Genomic DNA, 22,352 nt, shown 5'->3' with positions numbered 1-22,352 from the left:
ACCTCAGGTGATCCGCCCGCCTTGGCCTCCCAAAGTGCTGGGATTACAGGGGTGAGCCACCATGCCTGGCCATTTTGTTTTTTTGTGACAGAGTCTTGCTCTGTTGCCCAGGCTGGAGTGCAGTTGCGTGGTTTAGGCTCACTGCAACCTCCACCTCCCAGGTTTAAGTGATTCTCCTGCCTCAGCTTCCCGAGTAGCTAGGACTACAGGCGCCCACCACCACGCCCAGCTAATTTTTATATTTTTGGTAGAGACAGGGTTTCATCATATTGGCCAGGCTGGTCTCGAACTCCTGACTTTGTGATCTACCCGCCTCGGCCTCCCAAAGTGCTGGGATTACAGGCGTGAGTCACTGCGCCTGGCCACCTTTTTTGTATTTTTAATAGAAACGGGTTTCACCATGTTGACCAAGCTGGTCTTGAACTCCTGACTTCAGGTGATCCACCTGCCTCGGCCTTCCAAAGTGCTGGGATTACAGGTGTGAGCCACCACGCCCGGCCTGTCAGCCCTAAGCTTTGCTCAGCTTCCCCCATTCTGCCCCTCTCCCACCAAGCTGCACCCCTGCCCTCTCCCTTCGGCCCTCCGAGGCGCCTGTGCAGGCAGCGAACAACATGTAGATGGAGCTGGCTCGGTGGGGCTCCTGTTGATGGCTCATATACCTAAGACACCGTGACACACCCAGGAGGGAACTGGTGTCTATGGAGCAGGCACTAAGTCACAGGGAACACAGGGATGACACCTGGCCTGTAGCCCCGGATACTCCAGGACACCTTCATGGACCCTGCCTGGTATCCACTCCACAGTCTCAGCATCTGGAAGGTTCCAGCTCCCACAGCTGGTGTGGGAATCTCCTCCTCACCCCACCTGGGTCCCCTGCCAAGGCACTGGCCCATTTCAGCCGTCACCTAGCTGGATAAGCCTGGACCACTGAGTGCTGCCCTAGGGGGAAAGTCGGAGCCCAGGAGGTCCCAGTAGGCCTCGGGTGGCCCCTCATGTCGCACGCTGGCCCCCGCCAGGCTGCATGGCCTTGGCATTGCCTCGTCCCACATGCATTCCATATGAGGACCTAGAGCTGCAGGAAAACACAGACTCACACAGGCCTGGCTTCACTGTGAAAAAACAGGCATCATAGAAAAGGGTCAGAAAACGGGGTACTTCATCTTTCACATTTCATGATACTTTCTCGGTTTACTATCATAGTAAACGTAAGCTTGAAATAAAAAGGTTTCTTGTCACCAAGTTGAGTCTACCTCGAACTGCCACCCACAGCCACTCCGTGCAGAGAGCAGCAAAGAAAAGCCCCGTCCCCATCAGTGGCCACCCTTCCCCGACTGGCAGCAACACTCCCCAGGTCCGGGAAGGCTGCTGCACCCCAGCCCTACGCCCCAACCCTACAGGGTAGGGAGGCTGGCAGAGAGCTGGAAAGGATCTGACCCTCAGGCTCTGATGGCAGGTCTTGGGTTTAGAGAACCCTCCAAACGGGGAAGGTTCAAGCCTAGGAACAACTATGATTTTGTAGCGGGGTGCATCGGTACCTCAGGAAACAGCGAAGACTCAGCAAGCATTTACTGGATAATAAGCCTCAAAGAACTGGACTCCCAGGCCAAGTGCGGCGTTGCCCACAGAAGTCTCAGCTGCCCAGAGCTGGGAGGCTCCTCCCATCACCTCTCCCTTGATCCTGAGCGCAGCAGGGAATCCTCTCACTTGGGGAGGTAGGCAGGGAGCCCCCATCCCAGTGGGTTCTGTAGAGAGGGCACCCCCCACCAGCTCTGGAGCTGGCATGGCCACTTGTCCAACACTTGGGACAAGGGTGGGCCACACTCCAGCATATGGCACAGTGACAGGCCACCACTGACACCGCGTGCAGGAGGGGAAGGGCATCCAAGTCCCTGGGAAGTCTGAGCTGGCTGCACTCTAAGGGGAGCTCCCAGGAAGTAGCAGGGCCCCTGGGAAGGGTCCCAGAGGGAGACCAGCCTGCCCCAGGCCAGGCTCTGTCGAAGTGGATGGGAACATCCTTGAGTGAGGGTGTTCAGCCAACAGGGCTCCAGGGACAAGGCCCCGAGGGCGTTTGCTGGCTCTCAGATCCAAAGCCCTTTTCCAGATCTAAGTGAGGCCTCATCACAGCTCAACTCATGAGACCCAAGCCGGGGCGATGGGAGGCTGACTAGGAGGGGCTGGTGCATGTTTCTCAACAGCTGGAGGGCACTGGGGCAGGAACCATGCAACAGCAGCCCAGGGTACCCAACCCACCTGCTTCCTCCAGAACCCAGGGGACAGTGGAGGAGAGGAGACCCTGGGGCGGACGGTCCCTCTCCCCTGCACCTCACATTTAGGCCTAAAGACTCTGACCTAGCAACATGCAGCTAGGCTTCCGGAAGATCCTGAGGGACCATAAGGGCTCAGTGATAAAAAGCAGAGGCCAATCAGAGGCTCAGTCAGCTGTCTAGGGAGGGAGAAGCTTCCAGAGTGTGGCCACAAGAACCTTCACAGCTGGTATCCTGAACTGGGAACACTAAGACCCCCCCTATCCAGCAGCAGGTGATAGGAGCTGATGGAGAGGGAGACCACCCCAGCAGGTTGGGTGTCAAGGGAATGAATCAAAGGCCTCAGGGCTGGGGCTGGGGCTGTCACAGGAACGATCTCCCCCACCTCCCTCCACAGGCGCCAGCACCAGGCACAACTGCTCCCTAGCATGAGTGGCGTCTTTAGAGGCTTCCCCTTTGAACCTTAATGTTGAGGTGTTCCTCAAGGGCTCACTACTCCACTGTGCCCACAGCAACCCTCCTGCAGGCTGAAGCCCCACATCTGCTCAGTTCCACCAGGACGGCAGGGGCGCGGCCGGGATCTACACCATCTCTCCCTCGGCTTCACCTCACAAGGCAGCTGGGGGCCCGGCTCCACCACGTGTGAATCCCTTGGCTTCACCTCACAAGGCAGCTGGGGGCCCGGCTCTACCGCGTGTGAATTCCACTCCTATGACGCACTGGCCATGGGACCTCGGGCAAGGCCTTAAATCTGTTTCCCCATCTGTAAAATGGGTGGATAACAGCACCTGCAATCCACTTGGTGGGACTGTTGCAAGGATGAAATGCACATCCATAAACACCTGTGATGCGGCTGCAGAAGCACCTCCACTGCTCCCGGGGTCAGGTGGCGCTGCTGCCACCACAGGTCCCTGCAGATGCCGAGGCCCCCTGCTGTCCATCCCACGCTTTCTGTTGCTCATCACTCAAGTTGACCCCCAAGTGTCAGGCGATGCTCCTTTCCTGCCATCAGGCCCTGGTGGCCACAGATCCCCACCAAGGCCTTTCCTCTTGAGGCTGGGCCACGGTCCCTAATCCTAGACAGGCCCCTGGCCAGCCCTGTGCCCGGGGGGCAGGCTGCCTCCTGGACTGGACAGGAGAGGCGGGGCACCCTCCAGCCCACACTAGTGCCCTCCTGCTCACCAGTGGCTGGTGCAATGCTAAGGCCCTCAGGGAGGCCCTGGATGCACAAAGGTCCCTACACCTGGGAGGGTGGTCATCGGCATCACCAAAGCTGGGCATTTACCCAGAATCCCACCAACACAACTGCAGGCTCTCCAGCTTCTGTCCCCAGGCCCTGGTTTAACTGTGTGGGAGGCAGTGGTAATCCCAGGGGCCAACCAGTGTCCCCAGCAGCACAGCCCCTGGAACACGTCTGGTAAGTGCCCTGCCCTGGGCACAGGGTGGGTGTCCTATGTAGGACACTAATCACAGTGGCTGTGGGGAAGACAGTGGCCCCACAGCCACATGCCTGACCCCGAAGACACGGTCCCAACCTGCCATGGGACCCCACACACATCTCACATCACCGAGGGATGCTGCTCAGTGTAGCCCACACACATCACCCATGGCACCAGGCCGCCACCATCTACAACTCCCACCCCTGGGCAACCTCTGCCCATCTCGGAGTCTGGAACCTGCTCTCCAGGCCCAACCTGACCTGGGCCCCACAGCGAGACCACGGAGTGGGCTGACTGAACAGCGCCGCTTCTCTCCCTCTGACAACCTATCCGCTGGGGCCTGGCCTGGAGTGCAGGCTGTGGAAGTCAGTTCCGAGTGAAGCCAACACCTGCTCCCTCCCCTCACCCGGCCAGTGCAGCTTTCTCCATCCAGACACAAACTCCAGATGGCCTTAGGGAGATCTTCCCTCACGGGGGACAGTCGCAAAGGGAGGAGGTGGACAAGGGTGACACGCCCAAGTTCATAGGCATTAGCAGCGCTCCCTTCTGCAAACTGTCAGGGGGATGAGGGTGGCACTGGCCCCACACATTGGTGCTTGGGGGAGGCAGGGCTCTCGGGCACAGCTTCTGCACTGGCATCTGAACCAGCTGCTTGGCCTTGGCCAGGCTGCCAGGTCTGTAAGGATGGGCCTCCTCTGAGGACAGGCACCGGGCCTGCCCCTCAGTGGGGCAGGTGACCTCAGAAGGGCCAGTCTGCGGTGGCTGAGGGGGTCCATCTCGGAGGGTGGAAAGGCAGCCCCACAAGTACAGGGCTGGCCCGCCAGGCCAAGGCCACTGGCAGCCACGTGAGGCCTGCAGGCACCCACAGCCACAATTTTCTCCAGGCACATTCTTGCTCTAGTGCAGACCAGAGCCGGCAGAAAACAGGGTTCAACCAGGGTGGGGATCTAAGCCAGGTAAGGAGAAAGGCAGGGCAGGGGAGGGGCTGGAGCATGGCTGAAGGGCAGGTGAGGGCTTCAGCAGCCCTCAGGAGGGGTGGGTCCTGATGAGGGCAGTGCCAGAGCCCAGATGTCATGTGTGGCCCAACTCATCAAGGAGCCCAAGAGAGGGACATACTTGGCTCTTGCAAGACTCCAGTCTAGAAACAAACTCTGTCAGCCTGGGCACAGTCAGCCTCTGTCCTGCCCCAGCGATCTCAACCAGCTCAGCCGACCAGAAATGAATGCAGGGGAGGCAGGGAGCACTGGGGGAGGCGGGGAGCATCAGGGGAGGGTAGCCACTCAGTACACAGGCTATGGATCACATTTCAGAGGCTGACTTTACACACTCACTCAGGGCCGGGGGGTATCCCAGGCCTGCCAGCCCCAACACGACGACCATCCGCAGGGGATGCAGGAGGCACTGGCCCAGCCAGCCCCTCAGGTAGCTCTCAAACCCCAGCCAGGTGCACAGGCCACAAGAGTACTGTCGCCTGGACTGAAAGGGAACCACTCAGGCTCAAGCCTGCACAAGGCTCTACCGCTAACGCTCCAAGAGGCACAGAGAACAGGAGCACAAGTAGACCACACACTGAGGGATGGGCCCCACAGGCCTGTGTCCCCTTCTCTTCCTGAGAGCGTCACTCACATCCCAGACTCATCCTGGGGGCAGCAGTGATCTTTCTTGCCAACCAGAGCCCTCCTGACTGAAGCCTGGAGAATATTCCAAGAGAGTCCCCGAGTATCTGGAGAATGGCGGCAGGAAGGGCCTCCTACAATGACACAGAGGAGGGACTGGCAAGCCTCAATGATAGTTCAGCTCTGTGTCCCCACCCAAACCTTATCTCCAATTATAATCTCCACGTGTCGTGTCAGGGGAGGGACCTGGTGGGAGGTGATCAGATCATGGGGGCCGTTTCCCCCATGCTGTTCTCGTGATAGTGAGGGAGTTCTCATGAGATCTCATGTTTTCTTTTTTTTTTTTTTTTTTTTTGAGACGGCGTCTCAGTCTGTCGCCCAGGCTGCAATACAGTGGCGCAATCTTGGCCCACTGCAACCTCCACCTCCAGGGTTCAAGCAATTCTCCTGCCTCAGCCTCACAAGTAGCTGGGACTACAGGCACACGCCACCACACCCAGCTAATTTTTGTATTTTTAGTAGAGACGGGGTTTTGCCATGTTGGTCAGGCTGGTCTTGAACTCCTTACCTCGAGTGATCTGTCTACCTCAGCCTCCCAAAGTGCTGGGATTATAGGCATGAGCCACCACACCCAGCTTTTATTTTCATTTGAAAACACATCTATGAGGTGCTCCAAATCTACCCATTGCCCCTCCTAACTGGCATCGCCTAGCCCCAAACCAGACACCTGTGGGGCAGGGGCCTCTGCAGAGCTCTCTGACGCTAGGAGCCCCTCAGACACCACTAAGGATCTCCACGCAACTGACAATGTGGCATCCCCCAGTGGGAACCTGAGTTGAGTTCAATTTCTTCAGATGAATAAAGGGGGCCTTAGAGTTGAAGGAGCAGAACCAGAGCTGGGCCTGAGGCTTCCAGGGAAATTCACCACCCTGAACGTCTTCTGCACCCATCACTTCAAAACCTCCTCTCCAGAATGCCCCAAACTGCCCACCCTGGTCAGAGTCCTGCCCACGGTGCTCCAGGGAGAGCAAGGGAGACTGGGGGGAGCCTTTTCCCAGACATGGCCAAGTGGGCGGAGAAGCAGGAGGACCGGCTAGTGCTGTGCCATCAGAAAGGCCTCCGCGATGGCGTGCTGGGCTCCTGGGCCTGCCCTGGCTCAGCCAACCACCTGACAGCTGGCCCCTCACATGCAAAGAAATTCACAGGCTCCAATGCGGGGCAGGGAATCATTTTTAAAGGTTCCTAGGAGGAGCCTCTAGGTTCTCTAAGGACCTTACAGCCCTCGGACCTCTCTGGAACTTGAACCACCAGGAGCCAGGCAGCAAAGGCAGAGGCGCAGTCAGAGGCACCAGGTACCAGGTCTGCAGAGAGTGCAGTGAAGGCCAAAGTTTGACAACAGCTCCGAGAAGCTGTCGGCACAAACCACGAAATTCCAGCCGCGCTCACCTGTGTAGACGCCAGTGACGATGTCTCCTTCCTCAGGTCGGGGGCTATCTGGGACCCAAGGTTCTTCCCCTTGTTCTAGCCGGAAGATCAGATCGGGCTTGGGAATTGGGTATCCTGCCGGGAGAACAGACGACGGCTGCAGGCGGCTCCCGTGGGCCCTCCGCTGCCCTACAGCCCGTGCTGCACCACCGCTCAGTGCCCCTCCACCTCCATCTTCACAGCACCAGCCCTCCCCACATCTCCCTGCTCTGGAGGGTCCAGGCGGTCCCTTCCCTCTGAACCTTTCCCTGTCCTCCCCTGCTCTCCTCCCACCAAGCCCCCCCAACACCTTCACCTGCAAGATGCCCACAACCCTCCTCCTCCCTCTCCTTCCTCCTCACCCCCGGAGGCTTCAGGGGCCATGCAGCAGACACCAGAGCCAGACTGCCTCCACAGATGTGTCACCTGGCTCAGGGTGCTGCCTGGCCAGTGACATCCCCCGCCCTACCCAGAGGCCATGGGGTCCTAGGGCTTCCCTGGGAGGTGGGCTGGGCCCAGCATCCACCTTTGGAAAGACCTTGAGATTTGAAAAGCCCCTCTGTCAGACAGCTAAGCCCCTGGCAGCCATCACACCAGGCTGCCTCTTGGGGACAAAAGTCCCGTCCTTACCCAAGGACACGAGAATCCCATAGTTCTCCTGCATGACTTCCTGGTAGAGGCCCCGCTGGTCTGCTTCCAGCCTTTCCCACTCCTCCAGGGAGAAGTACACAGCCACATCTTCAAACGTCACTAGCCCCTGGGGAAACAGAGCCTCAGGTGAGGGGCTGAGGGAGCCCTTTACAAAGGGCCACGGAAGACTGAGGCCACTGAGGCCCTCCAGCATGGGTGTCAGGGGACACAGATGCCCAGATGGCACTGAGGGCTTTCAGGCCTTGCCACAGCCCTGGAAAGCAAAGACCAGATCCCAGCCAGAGAACGGGGACTCAAGCTCAAAGACGCTGAACCATCCAGCTCGCAGGGCAGAGCTGTGGCTCAAGCAGAGGCCAGGAAACAAGGAGCCCCGCCCCCAGTCCCCCTCTTCATGCAGTCTGGCTCAAGCCAGTGCAATGGCCATGTCAGCCATGGAGGGCCCACTCCCGAGTGGACAAGCAGCAGCAACTAAACCGAGCATGGGCACTGGTGCCTGACCTGACTGGGCAGCAGGAACCCGACACTGGACATGTGACAGGCACTCCAGGTGAGGGGAGCGGCCAGCCTTGGGGGAGAGCCAGGCCTCTGAAGTCGCTGTGCACAGTGCCGTTGAGTGGGTGGCAGCCAAAGCAATCAGGACAACCCAACACCCAGGAGAGCAGGACCACACCCCCGGGCCTGGGGCTGGACACCCAGCCGCTTCCTGCGGCCCCTCCCAGCTCAGGGCCTGGGCCTGGTCTGGGGACTCTAGTGCCGTGGCCGCTGCCAACAGACGCCTCCAAACAGCAGGTGCCGAGGCCCCGGGGGAAACCCTGCCCGGGTTACCCAAGCCCCAAACAGAGAGGGCAGCTCACCTGAGACCCAGCCATCAGCAAATCATCCTCGTCCTCATCCTCCTCCTCCTCTTCCTCCTCCTCCAGGTCCTCATCCCTAGGAGTGGCTGGAGCCCGGGAGGCCTGCAGGCCTGTGGGGAGAGATCTCTTAGGGCCAGCTGCCCTGAGCCCCCAGCCTGCAGGGCCAGGAGCCCTGGCAACACCCTCATTGCAAAGCCAGGCTTCAGCTCCACCATGTCAGCCCAAGAGCCCTCCTGGCTTGACCAGGTCCCTGGCCTGGCCCACCTCAGCCCCCTTCATCTCCTCCCCAAGGCTGGCTGCTTTTCTTACCCTTTTCCTGAAGAACTGCGGACTTGGCATCACCACCACGGCTAAGTCGCTCCTGGGTCCCCAACGCCGGACACTGCTCCTCTGCCAGCACCTCCTTCACATCCTCCTCCTCCACGTCCGCCTCCACCTCCACCTCGGCCACCTCCTCCACCTGCGCATCCTCCACTACCTCTGCCACACCCTCCTCCTCCTCTGCCACCACTATCTCCTCCTCCTCTTCTTCCACCTCCTGACCCTCTTCCCCCTTTTCCTCCTCCTCCTCCTCTTCCTCCTGGTCAGGGTCGCACTCTGACCCGTCCTCTGCCCGCTCCAGCTGGGCAGCTGGGGAGTCGGGAGTCGTGTGGAGCGCCGCCATCCTCCCTGGGAGCGAGCCTCCGCGTGGCCTGAAATGCAGATGGACGCCAGTGACGGGCTGCTCTCGGCACACCACACGGTCCCTCACAGGGTCTCCCGCAGCCTGGTGGGGGCGCGGGGAGCAGGATTTACTCCTCCTGTTATGTAGTTGAAGGCAACAGAGATGAGGGAGGACCAGGCCTTCCCACAATCTTACCCTGCACCACCAAGACATTCTGTACCCAGGAAGGCTGCCCCAAGAGCCCCTCTGCGTGACCCCTGGGATGCCGGTCTCAGCTCCTTTTCACCAAGAACTATGTGCCTGGTGTGAACTGCTGCTCTTTCCTGGAGTAAATCAGCCATTTCTCCTAGTCTTTATCCACAAGGAAGCATCACACAGCCCGAGGGTGGCCCATGTTTAGCCAGAAGGAAAAGCCCACCTGATACACAGGACAAAGAGATGCTTACCTGGTCCTCAACACACATGAACCAGGCCAGCAGGGAACGCCAAGAGGTCTCAGCACAGACAGGATGCAGGCACTTGCAAGGCACGACGGGGCTAGGAGGAGAGACAGGTGCCAGGAAGCCAGCAGGTCAGGCTCCTTCCTGCAGGACATGGGAGAGTGGGGGCTGTGAGCCAGCCTCACCCTCATGTGCCCTCAGCCCTCGCTCTGTGAAAAGTGCAGTGCACGGTGGACGCACGGCTCATCGCCAGACCATCAGGAGGATAGGAAATGCCTGTGACATTTCAAGTTTGGGGATCAGAGACTCTTAAGGGCTGACTTACCAAAGCCCCAGAGGCTACAGGGTCCTACTCTCTCACTGACATCAGTGACAGCTCAGCCCAGAAGCTCAGGGGAGAGGCAGCCACACTGACACAGGGTCCAGGGCCATGGACACAGCAGGATGGGAGCTGTTGGCCCTGGGACCCCTCGCCCCTCCCCACTACGTGTCCTTCACCAGCCCCTGTGGGGTCCCAAGGGCACGGCAGAATCACAGCGTTGATGAGTCCATTTCTGTGGCTCCTTTCTGGATATAAACCTGAGACCGGGCCCATCATCCAGGACACACACCATCAGTGTCTCTGGCCTGAACAGGGCCATTTCCAAAGCGAGCCAAGCCCACAATCCAGGGGGTGAGGCCATGAGCCCCAGAAGCATCCTGGAATGTCAGGCCACTTGGCCACACAGAGCACTGGGCCCACCCTAGCTCATCCAGCTCCAGCAGTGGACAGTGTCTGCCATAGAACTCCTAAAACAAGACTGAGTGGCCTTCACGAGAACAGTCCAGACCACCACACCTGGTGTTCTTACAGACACAGGAGAAAGCTGCTCCGTGATTAGCTCTCCCTCCGTAACCCATCACTTCTCTATCAATTAGGCAGCTGTGTTAGGCCATTTCTGCATTGCTGTGAAGGAATACCTGAGGCTGAGTAAGTGGTAAAGAAAAAAGGTTTCATTCACTCACAGTTCAAGAGGCTGCACCAACATGGCGCCGGCATCTGTTTCTGAGAAGGGCCTCAGGAAGCTTCCACTCATGGAGGGAGGCAAAGGGGCAGCAAAAGAGAGGGAGGAAACCCCACTCTTTTAAAACCACCAGATCTCTTGTGAACTGAGAACTCCGTTATCACCAAGGGGACGGTGCCAGACCATTCATGAGGGATCCGCCTCCATGAGCCAATCCTCTCCCACCAGGCCCACCTCCAGCACTGGAAATCACATTTCCGCGTGAGACTGGAAGGGGACTGATGGAGCCTGGATGTTTGTCCCCGCCCAGATCTCACGCTGAACCGTAATCTCCAATGCTGGAGGCAGGACCTGATGGGAGGTGACTGGATCATGGGGGTGGGTCCCTCCTGAATCTTGGGCCATCCCCTTGGAGACAGTGAGTAATGAGTTCACAGGACATCTGGTTGTCTTTAAAAGTGTGTGGCACCTCCCCACTCACTCTCTCTTGCTTGTTCCTGTTTTCACGATGTGACATACCTACTCCCCCTCACCGTCCACCATGATTAAAGGCTTCCTGAGGCCCCCTAGAAGCCAGGCAGATGCCAGCACCATGCTTCCTGTACAGCCTGCAGAACCATGCGCCAATCTCACCTCTTCTTTATAAATGACCCAGTCTCAGGTATTTCTTTACAGCAATGTGAGAACAGCCTGACACCTGGACAAACACCCAAACCATAGCAGTGGCGCGTACTCATTTCCTGAACTGCTTTGAGCAGTTGCTTTAAAATCCACACTTTAATAGCCAGGAAGCTCTGAGCATTCACACAGGCCCACCCAAGTCAAGGGCTGGGACACACAGGCATCCAGAAGCCACCTCTGTCCCGAAGGTCACACATGCCCCCTGACTGGCTCCAGCCCCCTTTCTAGTTTCAGAATCACTGACCCCCAAAGACTCAAGTCACAGAACTATGCCTGGGAGCATCACCCCAACCTCCAGTCTCTCCCAGAAGCCAGCCTTCTCAGTGTCCACAGCTCTTTGGCGTGTGAAGATACCCAAAGTGTCGAAATCCATGTGCTGCGTGTTCTGCTAGCCACATCCAGGAGGACGCGGCCCTGCCCAGCACTCAGGGCACTGGGTACACTCAGCAACGGTTTCCCAACCGCCACCCGCTTGAGGTCCAGAGGAGGGCTTTTCTCTTTCAAGCCTCAGGCTGCAGATTCAGGCTGGGCCTAGGTGCCATGCCAAGCTCAGTAGAGCTGTCTCCTGCCTGGCCACCACCTGAAGCAGCAACTTTAAACTCCCAGAGCCAGGCCGCCATATATGAGGACACAACAGAAGAACACTTCACAGCTTTGGAATAAAGTGGCTGCATGTTCATCTCATCTCAGGCCGTGTGTGTGCTATTCCCCATCCCCAGAACTCTCTTCCCCTTTTCCTGGGTGGTCTTCTGAGGCAGCCCCCTGGGCCCCAGTGGGTGACACAGTTCCCCGTAATTCTTCCCTCGCAGCACTCACCACATCTTAAAAATACACTTATGAGACTGTCTTATCATCTCTCTCCCTGAGTACGGCCAGCTCCTGGGCAGCAGAAGCTCCCTTTGCTCATGTCTGAATACCCCTCACACCAGCACTTAAGAAGCATTCAAATACTTACTAAAAGAATGTCTAAAGTCGCCAGCCAATGTGATGGACACAGGATTTTTACAAGTCAGCATTTTGGCCCTACTGTCCTGTTCCAGAACAGGCTGACCACTGCTGGGGGTGGGGGGTTGGGGGGACCCTTCGAATTGGAACTCACCCCAGAAGCAGTGGAGAGTCTCTGCCTCCAAAGAGGACACTGAGTTCTTTCTCCCAAGAAGTCCACCCACAGATGACCAGAGAAGGTGGAGGACCAGCTCCTACAGAAGTCAGAAGCACAGCCAGACATCGTCCCCAACCCAAGATTCAGAACAGAATGGTTTGAAAAACAGACCTCAGCAGTCCGGGCAGAGTTTAGATTCCAGCAACTCGCCCTGGGTTATCTCTGCCTCCCCCAGGCCTGCACTCCTTCCCTCTTCTTGCCAGCCTGCCAGTCCACTGTAAACACTGCTCACTTCTCCCTCGGCATCCAACTCTGGGTGAGAGGCCACAGGGGCCTCATCAGTGTCAATCCCAAACCAGAGGCCACAGGGGGCTTCACCAACATCATCCCAAATCCTCATTTCTCAAACTCCCGACCTCAGGTGATCCACCCGCCTCGGCATCCCAAAGTGCTGGGATTACAGGCGTAAGCCACCTCACGCGGCCCTAAACCCTCATTTCTACTAGGGCCCTGCACTTTAGGATACCGTGCTGCAGCCAACATTTAGAATGGAAGGTGACAAGGTATCTTCCAAGAGGAGAAGGGAGCGACACAAGGACAGGAAAAAGAGGCAAACTTGAAAGTTGATAGAAACTCCTCACAAAAGCTCCAAAGCCAAGGAAACCCAACTCAGAGAGTGGGAGATGTGGGGGTGTGCTTGTGTCTAGTCCCTTCATTCCCTCTGGGTGGCCCCCGCTGCCCTCAGAGCCCTTCAGGTCTTCATGCCGTCCTGGAGGACTTCCTTCCCCGACCACCACAGTCCTCACTGTCTGTCCTCGGATTCTGGATCCCCCTACTTTCCTGGGTTTGCTCCTGGTGCAGATTATTTCCACGGGGGCCATCTCAGGTTCCCCAGGGTAGCCCCCTCACCACCCCACCCGGCTCCCCAGACCTGCTCACACTTGTTGAACCAAACCAAGCACCAAGGTCTCCCCACACAAGCAGAGCTGGGGGCCTGATCCTCCTGGTACCTGCACTTCCTCTTGCCCATCGGGTCCTCGACCAAAGCCCAGCCCCTTTCCTACCTCTGCTGCCACGCGGGACAGCCCAGACCCCATCCAATCCCAGGGATGGGTGTCCCTACCCACCTGCCGGCAGCAGAAGACAGCCGAGCAGCCCTCCGGGGCTCCTTCTGCAGATGAGGGAAAGCCCAGATAAGGCCCCCAAGGTCACAAAGCGGGCTCCTGGGGCGACGGGCCGAGCGCCTCCCGCCCCCCAGGGGGCGTCCGGAGCCTCCTCCTCCTGCAGAGACCTAGACGATGACAGCCCCTCCTGGATGGGTGTGTCCTGGGGGCGGCCGCGGCCCAGCCCCTGCCGCTGCGGCCGAGAAGGCGTGGGCGGGCACCCCGAGGTGTCACGCGTGGCCTCCCGGACCTGCCCCCTCCACCTCCTGCCTGGACCGGCCCCGGGGGTCGGCAACGCGCAGGCCCGGAAGGGGGTCCGGGAGGCGGGGGCGCTGCCGCGGAAGGCCCGACCCGCGTTCCGCTTCGACCCCGCAGTCCCCGGCCCCGCCGCCTCCCCGCGGCCTCCCCGCGCCGGGCGTCGAGTGCCAGCCCGGCCCCGCTGCCGCCGCCGCCCCCGAGCGCAAAACCGGCCCGCCCGCACCTGCCGCCCGCGCCGCCGCCCACCGGCCCCGCGAGACCCACTCACCGCGCGGGCCGGGCTGGCCGAGCCGCGGGCCGGACACCGGGGCCGGGGCCTGCGGGCCGGCAGGCCGGCGGCGGGCCCCGCGCTACACAAAGTGACGGCCCGGGAGCTGCGCGACGGCGGCGCGTGGGCACCGGAAGTACCGCCGGCCGGCCCCGCCCCGCCCGCGCCCGCGGGGGGAGGAACTTCCGGTCACGCGGGGGCAGCGGCGCGGAGCGGGGAAGCGCGGGTTGCGGGGCTTTGCCCACCTGGGTCTCGGGCCGTGGCGAGGACGGGGCGTGCGGGCAGGGGACGGGAGCGCCCTCGACACTCGTGGGGCGCCCACAAACTCGCCTCGCTGCTGGACACCCCGGTCAGGTCTCGGAGGTGACCCCGAGGTCCCGCCGCTGCGACCACCGCCTTCCCCGAACCCCAGCCCGGCCTCGTTCATCGGGGCTCCCGCTGAGGACCAGGCCCCGCGCTGGGCCCCCTCCGCCGGTCCACGGGGCCTGCCCGGGACCCCAGGACGGTGGAGGGAGGAGGCCACCCCTGTGGTGGGGAGGGGGCCAGGTGTCCACGCCTCCACCACATCCCCGGGCCCGCGCGGGGTGAACGTCTTGTGGATGGGGAGGGAGGAGGGACGGGCGGGGTGAACGTCTTATGGGTGGACTGTGGCAGTTGAGTGCAGGAGGAGACTGGGGTTGTGGAGCCCGCACTTGGAGGGACATGGGGTCACGGGCAGGGAAGCGATGTCCAGGCAGAGGGAATGGCCAGTGTGGGGGCAGAAGTGACAGGCGACCCCAGGAACCCAGGGAGGGGTCGGTGCGCTCAGCGGCCACCCCCAGACCCCCACCCACAAGCCTGTCTGCACCTGCTCCCAAGAGGTGCAGCTGGGGTGTCAGGATGAGCTCTGGCATTGGTGGAGTCCAGGGTCTGTCTTCTGCCTGGAATGGTGTGGCCCAGGCCCCTTCCCCAGCTCCCAGCCCGCCTGCACCAGTGTTCTTGGTGCTTTTCTGTGGGGACCGCAGGCCTGACTGGGCAAGAGATAGAGGAGGACTCGGCCAGGCGCGGTGTCTGTAATCCTAGCACTTTGGGAGGCCTTGGCGGGTGGATCACGAGGTCAGGAGTTCGAGACTAGCCTGGCTAACATGGTGGGTGAAACCCCATCTCTACTAAAAATACAAAAATTAGCCGGCCGTGGTAGCACACCCCTGTAGTCCCAGCTGCTTGGGAAGCTGAGGCAGGAGAATCGTTTGAAGCCACTGAGACAGAGGTTGCAGTGAGCCGAGATCACACCACTGCACTCCAGCCTGGGCGACAAGGTGAGACTCTGTCTCAAAATAATAATAATAATAATAAGATAGAGGAGGACTCAAACCTTAGTCCCACAGAGGGGTGCAGCCCCAACCCCTTGAATCAGACCCTCACAGTGATGTCGCTTGGCTCTTGGTGTTTTAAAATGTCTTAAAGTTAATATAATAACATTTTAAAATAAGGAGTCCCATTCTTGTTTAAAAAATAAAATTGAAAAATCAGGTTCTAATGCGGGCTCTCACACCTATAAATTAAGCACTCTGGGGGTCTGAGGCGGGTCACACCTGTAATCCCAGCACTTTGGGAAAACAAGGTGGGAGGATTGCTTGAGCCCAGGAGGTCGAGGCTGCAGTGAGCTATGATTGCACCACTCCACTCCAGCCTGGGCAACAGATTGAAACCCCGTCTCTAATAATAAATAAAATTTGAAAAATCAGAAGTTCTGGCAACACAAGGCCCCTGGTTTGCAGGGCACCAGCCAGTAGGGCCTGAGAAGTAACCAGCTTCTGTGGGTGGGACTGAGCGCGGCCATGGTCCTCAGTGCCCACGACTCCCTGTCCCCTTCCTCCAGGCCCACATCTGAATGACACTGCCTGACTCTCCTGTGGGTATCTTTTAGAACCCCTGATCACTAGATTGGACCCTTCCCCACCCTAGCTGATCCGTCAGGTTCAGTAGGAAGGTGCAGTTGCCCCCAGGCAGTTCCCAGGAAGGGCTCTGACCATAGGACAATTAACAGTTGACCAAAAGCAGTGTCGCCAGGTGATGTGGTTTGGCTGTGTCCCCACTGAAATGTCGTCTTGAATTGTAGTTCTCATGATCCCCACATGTTGTGGAAGGGACCTGGTGGGAGGTAATTAAATCATGGGGGCAGTTCGCCTCATGCTGTTCTCATGTTGGTGAGTTCTCATGAGATCTGATGGTTTTGTAAGGGCTTTTCCCCTTTGCTCCACACTTCTCCTTCCTGCCACCGTGTGAAGAAGGAAGTGTTTGCTTCCCCTTCCACCATGATTGTAAGTTTCCTGAGGCCTCCCCAGTCATGCGGAACTGTGAGTCAGTTTTTGGTGGTGGTGGTGATGGTTGGTGGTGGTGGTTGTTGGTGGTGGTGGTTTGTTTTGTTTTGTTTTTGAGATGGAGTCTCGCGCTCTGTTGCCCAGGCTGGAGTGCAGTGGCACAATCTCTGCTCGCTGCAACGTCCACCTCCCAGGTTCAAGTGATTCTCCTGCCTCAGCCTCCCAAGTAGCTGGGATTACAGGTGTGCACTACCACGCCTGGCTAATTTTTATATTTTTAGTTGAGATGAGGTTTCACCATGTTGGTCAGGCTGGTCTCAAACTCCTGACTTTGTGATCTGCCCACCTTGGCCTCCCAAAGTGCTGGGATTACAGGTGTGAGCCACTGTGAGTTAAACCTCTTTCCTTTATAAGTTTCCCAGTCTTGGGCAGTTCTTTACAGCAGCATGAAAACGGACTAATACACCAGGTAAAGGGAAGCAGCTGGAATGTGAAGGCACCAGGCCTTTGCCACCCTTCGCCCTGCAGGAGCAGGAAAGGGCAGGATGTTGTCAAGCCTGGAGGGAGGTGGAGATATAAAGATGGGGACACTGTGGGCACTGTGATTATGGAGGGACAGTGTAGCGAGGAGAGAGTACCCCAACCCTGCCCTCCTGCACCCTGTCACTTCCCAGTGCTGCCCGTTGCCCAAAACCACCTGTAATGTGGACAGCAAGGGACCCCAGAAGAGGAGGGTGTATAATAGAGTCAGCAGCTCCATCCCGGCCTTAGATCCCTCCACCCTGTCAGGCAGGGACCCCGAATCACCCCAGCATCTCCTCAGATCTCTTCTTGGCCTGTCCTCACCTGATACCTAATCCAAGACTCAATTTCTTCCTCTCCCTCGTCCACAGATAATTTTCCTTTTCCTTTTCCTTTCCTTTCTTTCCTTCTTTCTTTCCCTTCCTTCCTTTCTTCCTTTCCTTTTCTTCCCTTCCCTTTCCTTTTTAGGAAAGGAAAAGGCGTGAGCCACCTCGCCGGGCCCTACCAGTGTTTTTTGTTTCTTGCTCCAACAGCACTGCTGAGGGGCTTAGGAGATGGAGAGGAGAGGAAGGAAGCTGGTGGGACTTATGTGTCCTTGGCCTTGGGGAGATGCTAGACCAGGCCTGGGCCACCTGAGGATGCCTCTGACCTGAGGACAATTGGTTTTCATAAATTGTAGTTTAGTTAGATCTTCTTGTCACTCACTACTGAACTCAGTCTTGATAGATTTCCCTAGACTCATTTGAAGAAGGAATTAAAAAGCAGGCCAGGATTGGCTCATGCCTGTAGTCCCAGCACTTTGGAAGACTGAAGCAGGAGGATAGCTTAAGGCCAGGAGTTTGAGAGCAGCCTGGGCAACATAGCAAGACCCTTTCGCTACGCAACATTTTAAAAAATTAGCTGGGTGCAGTGGCTCATGCCTGGAATCCCAGCACTTTGGGAGGCCGAAGCAGGAAGATAGCTTGAGCCCAGGAGTTCAAGACCAGCCTGGGCAACATAGTGAAACCCTGACTCTACTAAAAATTTAAAAATTAGTTGGGTGTGGTGGTACATGCCTGTAGTCCCAGCTACTCAGGAGGCTGTGGTGAGAGGATTGCTTGAGCCCAAGAGGTTGAGGCTGCAATAAGCTATGATCACACCACTGCACTCCAGCCTGGGTGACAGAGGAAAACTCTGTCTCAAAAATAAAATAGGCCAGGTGCAGTGGCTCACGCCTCTAATCCCAGCACTTTGGGAGGCTGAGGCGGATGGATCACGAGGTCAGGAGATCAAGACCATCCTGGATAACACGGTGAAAACCTGTCTCTACTGAAAATACAAAAAATTAGCCGGGCATGGTGGCGGGCGCCTGTAGTCCAAGCTACTCGGGAGACTGAGGCAGGAGAATGGCGTGAACCTGGGAGGCGGAGCTTGCAGTGAGCTGAGATCGCGCCATTGCGCTCCAGCCTGGGCGACAAAGCAAAACTCTTTCTCAAAAAAATAATAATAAAATAAAATAGCTGGGCGCAGTGGCTCACCTGTAATCCCAGCACTTTGGGAGGCCAAGGTAGGTGGATCACCTAAGGTCAGGAGTTCAAGTCCAGCCTAGCTAACATGGTGAAACCCTGTCGCTACTAAAAATACAAAAATTAAGGGCCAGGCGCAGTGGCTCACACCTGTAATCCCAGCACTTGGGGAGGCCAAGGTGGGCAGATCACCTGAGGTCGGGATTTCAAGACCAGCCTGACCAACATGGAGAAACCCCGTCTCTACTAAATATATAAAATTAGCCAGGTGTGGTGGCACACACCTGTAATCCCAGCTACTCGGGAGGCTGAGGCAGGAGAATCACTTGAACCCGGGAGGCAGAGGTTGCAGTGAGCCGAGATGGTGTCATTACACTCCAGCCTGAGTGACAGAGTGAGACTCCATCTCAAAAATTAAATAATGCAGGGCGCAGTGGCTCACACCTGTAATCCCAGCACTTGGGGAGGCCAAGGCCGGTGGATCACCTGAGGTCAGGAGTTGAAGACCAGCCTGACCAACATGGTGAAACCCTGTCTCTACTAAAAAAAATACAAAAATTTAGCCGAGCGTGGTAGTGGGTGCCTGTAATCCCAGCTACTCAGGAGGCTGAGGCGGGAGAATCACTTGAACCCAGGAGGCGGAGGTTGCAGTGAGCCGAGATCGCGCCCCTGCACTCCAGTATGGGCGACAGAGCGAGACTCCGTCTCAAAATAAAAAAAAAAAGTAAATCATACTCTTTTTGCACTAGTACAATTCCATGTCAGTCATCTATCTATGAGCAGTTGGTGGGGTTGGGGCTGGGGAAATATCTAAGCATACTCATGAAATAGTTCCTGGGGTGTCGTCTGCCTGGCTCCTGCCCGTCCTCCACGGTGGATGCTAGCAGTGAGGAGGGTGCCAGCCCACCCCGTGATTGGCGTGAAGCTTGTTCTGTGCTTCAGCCTTCGTGTGTCTCACTGGCAGGGACACAAGGTATGTGAAAGGTTACCAGGCATCTGGGACATTTGGAATTCTGTGACGCTGAGAGCATCTCCGTTCAAGTACGTGGGCTTTGGGCCTGCCCCGTATCTGCACAGACCCACCTGCAAGGACTGAACATTGACTGGGCAGAGCTCCCCTTCACTCAGCTCTCGGGACTTCCTCAGCTGTCTCTTCCTACAGCAAGCCCTCCTGGGCTCCTCCTGAGCTCTCATACCAGGGGCTGGCAGGGAGCCTGGCACAGAAGGATGCTGATGGATGCCCCCACTGAGCCTCTATGTGCCTGGAGTGGGCTGAAGGCAGTAGTGCTGCTATTAAAACCATAGGTGAGGCTGGGAGCGGTGGATCATGTTTTGTGTTAGTCAGTTCTCCTATTGCTATAAAGAACTGCCAGAGAAAAGGTAATTTAAGAAAAGAAGTTTCACTGGCTCATGTCTCTGCAGCCTACACAGGAAGCATGGCTGGGGAGGCCTCAGGAAACGTATAATCATGGCAAAAGGTGAAGGGGGAGCCAGCACTTCAAATGGTGGCAGCAGGAGGGATGAGAGAGAAGGGAGGGGTGCCACACACTTGTAAACAACTAGATCTCACAAGAACTCACTCTCGTGGTGACAGCTCCAAGGGGAATGGTGTCAAACCATGAGAAATTGCCCCCATGATCCAGTCATCTCCCACCAGGCCCCACCTCTAACACTGGGGATTACAGTTGAACTTGAGAGGCCGGGCACGGTGGCTCAGGCCTGTAATCCCAGCACTTTGGGAGGCCAAAGTGGGTGGATCACCTGAGGTCAGGAGTTTGAGTGCAGCCTGGCCAACCTGGTGAAACCCCATCTCTACTAAAAATACAAAAATTAGCTAGGAGTGGTGGCGAGTGCCTATAATCCCAGCTACTCAGGAGGCTGAGGCAGGAGAACCTCTTGAACCCAGGAGGTGGAGGTTGCAGTGAGCTGAGATCGCACCATTGCATTCCAGCCTGGGTGACAGAGGGAGACTCAATCTCCAAAAATAAATAAATAAATAACAATTGAACATGAGATTTGGGTGGGGACACAGATCCAAACCATATCACTCTTGTCATCCCAGCACTTTGGGAAGCCAAGGTGGGAAGATCACTTGAGCCCAGGAGTTCAAGAACAGCCTGAGCAATATAGTGAGACCTTGTCTCTACAAAAAGTAGAAAAAATTAGCCAGGTGTGGTGGTGCGAGCCTGTAGTCCCAGCTACTCGAGAGGCTGAGGCAGGAAGATCACTTGAGCCCGGGAGGCTGAGGCTGCAGTGAGCTATGATGGTGCCACTGCACTCTAGCCTGAGCGACAGAGTGAGACCCTGTCTCAAAAAAAAAAAAAAGAAAAAGAAAACAAAGCTGGACAATAGTTAAAACGGTAAAAAACAGATTTTATTCAGGAACTATTGCAATAGGGAAAAGAGACCTCAGTATAGAACCGGGCTCAATTCTGAATACAGCAGGGACAAGTGGAGACTTCCAGCCTAGGAGCAGGTTGGAGTGGAGTGGGTGGGTGGAAGGGTGGAAAAATACGAAGGAGTGGGGGGTTCTGGTTGAACTGACTCCCAGGATCCTGGCTGAAGGCAGGCAAGAGCGATCAGACGGCACCTGGCAGGTGGTGGGAGAGGAGGGATTTGATCAGATACCAAGGGTGGAGATTCTGGCTAAACTGACTTGACAGGATTTTTGCTACAGCTGGGCAATGCAGAGACGGGCACAGATACTCAACGGTCAAGGCTGAGTGGAAAAGAGGCTCCGGGGAGGCTGAAGTCCGGTTAAGGAAATAGAAAGACTGTGTTTCCAGCCCTGCATATGCCTCCTCATTGGCAGTTGGGACCCTACCACTGCCTGCTCCTTCCCATTCCATTGCGGGGACCTGGACTTGATCTAGCCCTGTCTGGTGGACACACTTTTGTGGGTGCTAGGAGGGAGGAATCTGCTCCTCCTTTCTGCCCCCGACAGCCCCCAGCCCCAGTGGCTACTCACTCCAAGCATGCCTTGCAGCTGCCTGAGTGGGAGACTGTGGTGGACTCAGAGCTGGGGCAGGGAGGACAAGCTTCTTCTGGAAGGGCAATGGGAGGAGGGTGACCTGGTCTTTCACGGTGGTGTCAAGGACCACAGAACCAGGCCACATTCTCCCCACGTTAACTTTCCCAAAGGGATCAGTTTTCTGCTGAAAAATCATTCCCATTCACTGGGAATTACTGGGCAGTGCCTCATGCCTGTAATCCCAGCAGTTTGTGGGGGGCTGAGGCGAGAGGATTGATTGAGCCCAGGAGTTTGAGACCAGCCTGGGCAACATAGCAAGACCTCGCCTCTACAAAAAATTGAAAAATTAGAGGTCGGGGCCAGGCGCAGTGGCTCACGCCTGTAATCCCAGCACTTTGGGAGGCCGAGGCGGGTAGATCACGAGGTCAGGAGATCGAGACCATCCTGGCTAACACGGTGAAACCCCATCTCTACTAAAAATACAAAAAATTAGCTGGGCGTGGTGGCGGGCGCCTGTAGTCCCAGCTACTTGGGAGGCTGAGGCAGGAGAATGGCGTGAACCCGGGAGGTGGAGCTTGCAGTGAACCGAGATCGCGCCACTGCACTCCGGCCTGGGCGACAGAGTGAGACTCCGTCTCAAAAAAAAAAAAAAAAAAATTAGAGGTCGGGCTCAGTGGCTCACGCCTGTAATCCCAGTACTTTGGGAGGCTGAGGCGGGCGGATCACCTGAGGTCGGGAGTTTAAGACCAGCCTGACCAACATGGAGAAACCCCGTCTCTACTAAAAATGCAAAATGAGCCAGGTGTGGTGGCAGGCGCCTTTAATCCCAGCTACTCGGGAGACTGAGGCAGGACAGTCGCTTGAACCCGGGAGGCGGAGGTTGTGGTGAGCTGAGATCGCGCCATTGCACTCCAGCCTGGGCAACAAGAGCAAAACTGTGTCTCAAAAAAAAAAAAACAAATAAATAACATAAATTTAAAAATAAAAATAAATTAGCTGGGCATGGTGGTGCACACCTGTAGTCCCAGCTACTCAAGAGGCAGAGACAGGAAGATCACTTGAGCTTGAGACCAAGCTCAAAGTTGCAGTAAGCTATGATTGCACCATTGCATTCCAGCCTGGGCGACAGAGTAAGACCCTGTCTCAAAAAAAAAAAAAAAAAGAAAGAAAAAATTCCCATTAC

At 57.1% G+C, this 22,352-nt stretch overlaps 1 protein-coding gene across 5 annotated transcripts in view; it reads right to left on the bottom strand.

The window, feature by feature from the left end:
- The window catches only part of ZNF316 (zinc finger protein 316), a 19,380-nt gene extending 5,375 nt beyond the window's left edge, over nucleotides 1-14,005 (bottom strand). The window contains exons 1-8 of one of the 5 annotated variants that reach the window (XM_024250011.3): nucleotides 13,869-13,989; nucleotides 13,307-13,470; nucleotides 12,177-12,276; nucleotides 9,399-9,536; nucleotides 8,598-8,980; nucleotides 8,289-8,398; nucleotides 7,414-7,540; nucleotides 6,766-6,879 (exon numbers count right to left, since the gene is read on the bottom strand). In XM_024250011.3, coding sequence (XP_024105779.2) covers nucleotides 6,766-6,879; nucleotides 7,414-7,540; nucleotides 8,289-8,398; nucleotides 8,598-8,952 — 706 coding nt within the window. In that variant the 5' untranslated portion in view covers nucleotides 8,953-8,980; nucleotides 9,399-9,536; nucleotides 12,177-12,276; nucleotides 13,307-13,470; nucleotides 13,869-13,989. Of the gene's footprint in view, nucleotides 1-6,765; nucleotides 6,880-7,413; nucleotides 7,541-8,288; nucleotides 8,399-8,597; nucleotides 8,981-9,398; nucleotides 9,537-12,176; nucleotides 12,277-13,306; nucleotides 13,713-13,868 lie in introns of those variants that run through there. The other 4 variants (XM_054560138.2, XM_054560137.2, XM_063725906.1 and 1 more) reach the window with 4 other exon arrangements.
- Between the last annotated feature and the right edge of the window lie 8,347 nt (nucleotides 14,006-22,352).

Source organism: Pongo abelii, chromosome 6 (genome assembly GCF_028885655.2).
Source record: "Pongo abelii isolate AG06213 chromosome 6, NHGRI_mPonAbe1-v2.0_pri, whole genome shotgun sequence".
In the NCBI taxonomy this organism is placed as follows: domain Eukaryota; kingdom Metazoa; phylum Chordata; class Mammalia; order Primates; family Hominidae; genus Pongo; species Pongo abelii.
Note: the sequence above shows the minus strand (reverse complement) of the source record. Positions and strands in the feature narration are given on the sequence as shown.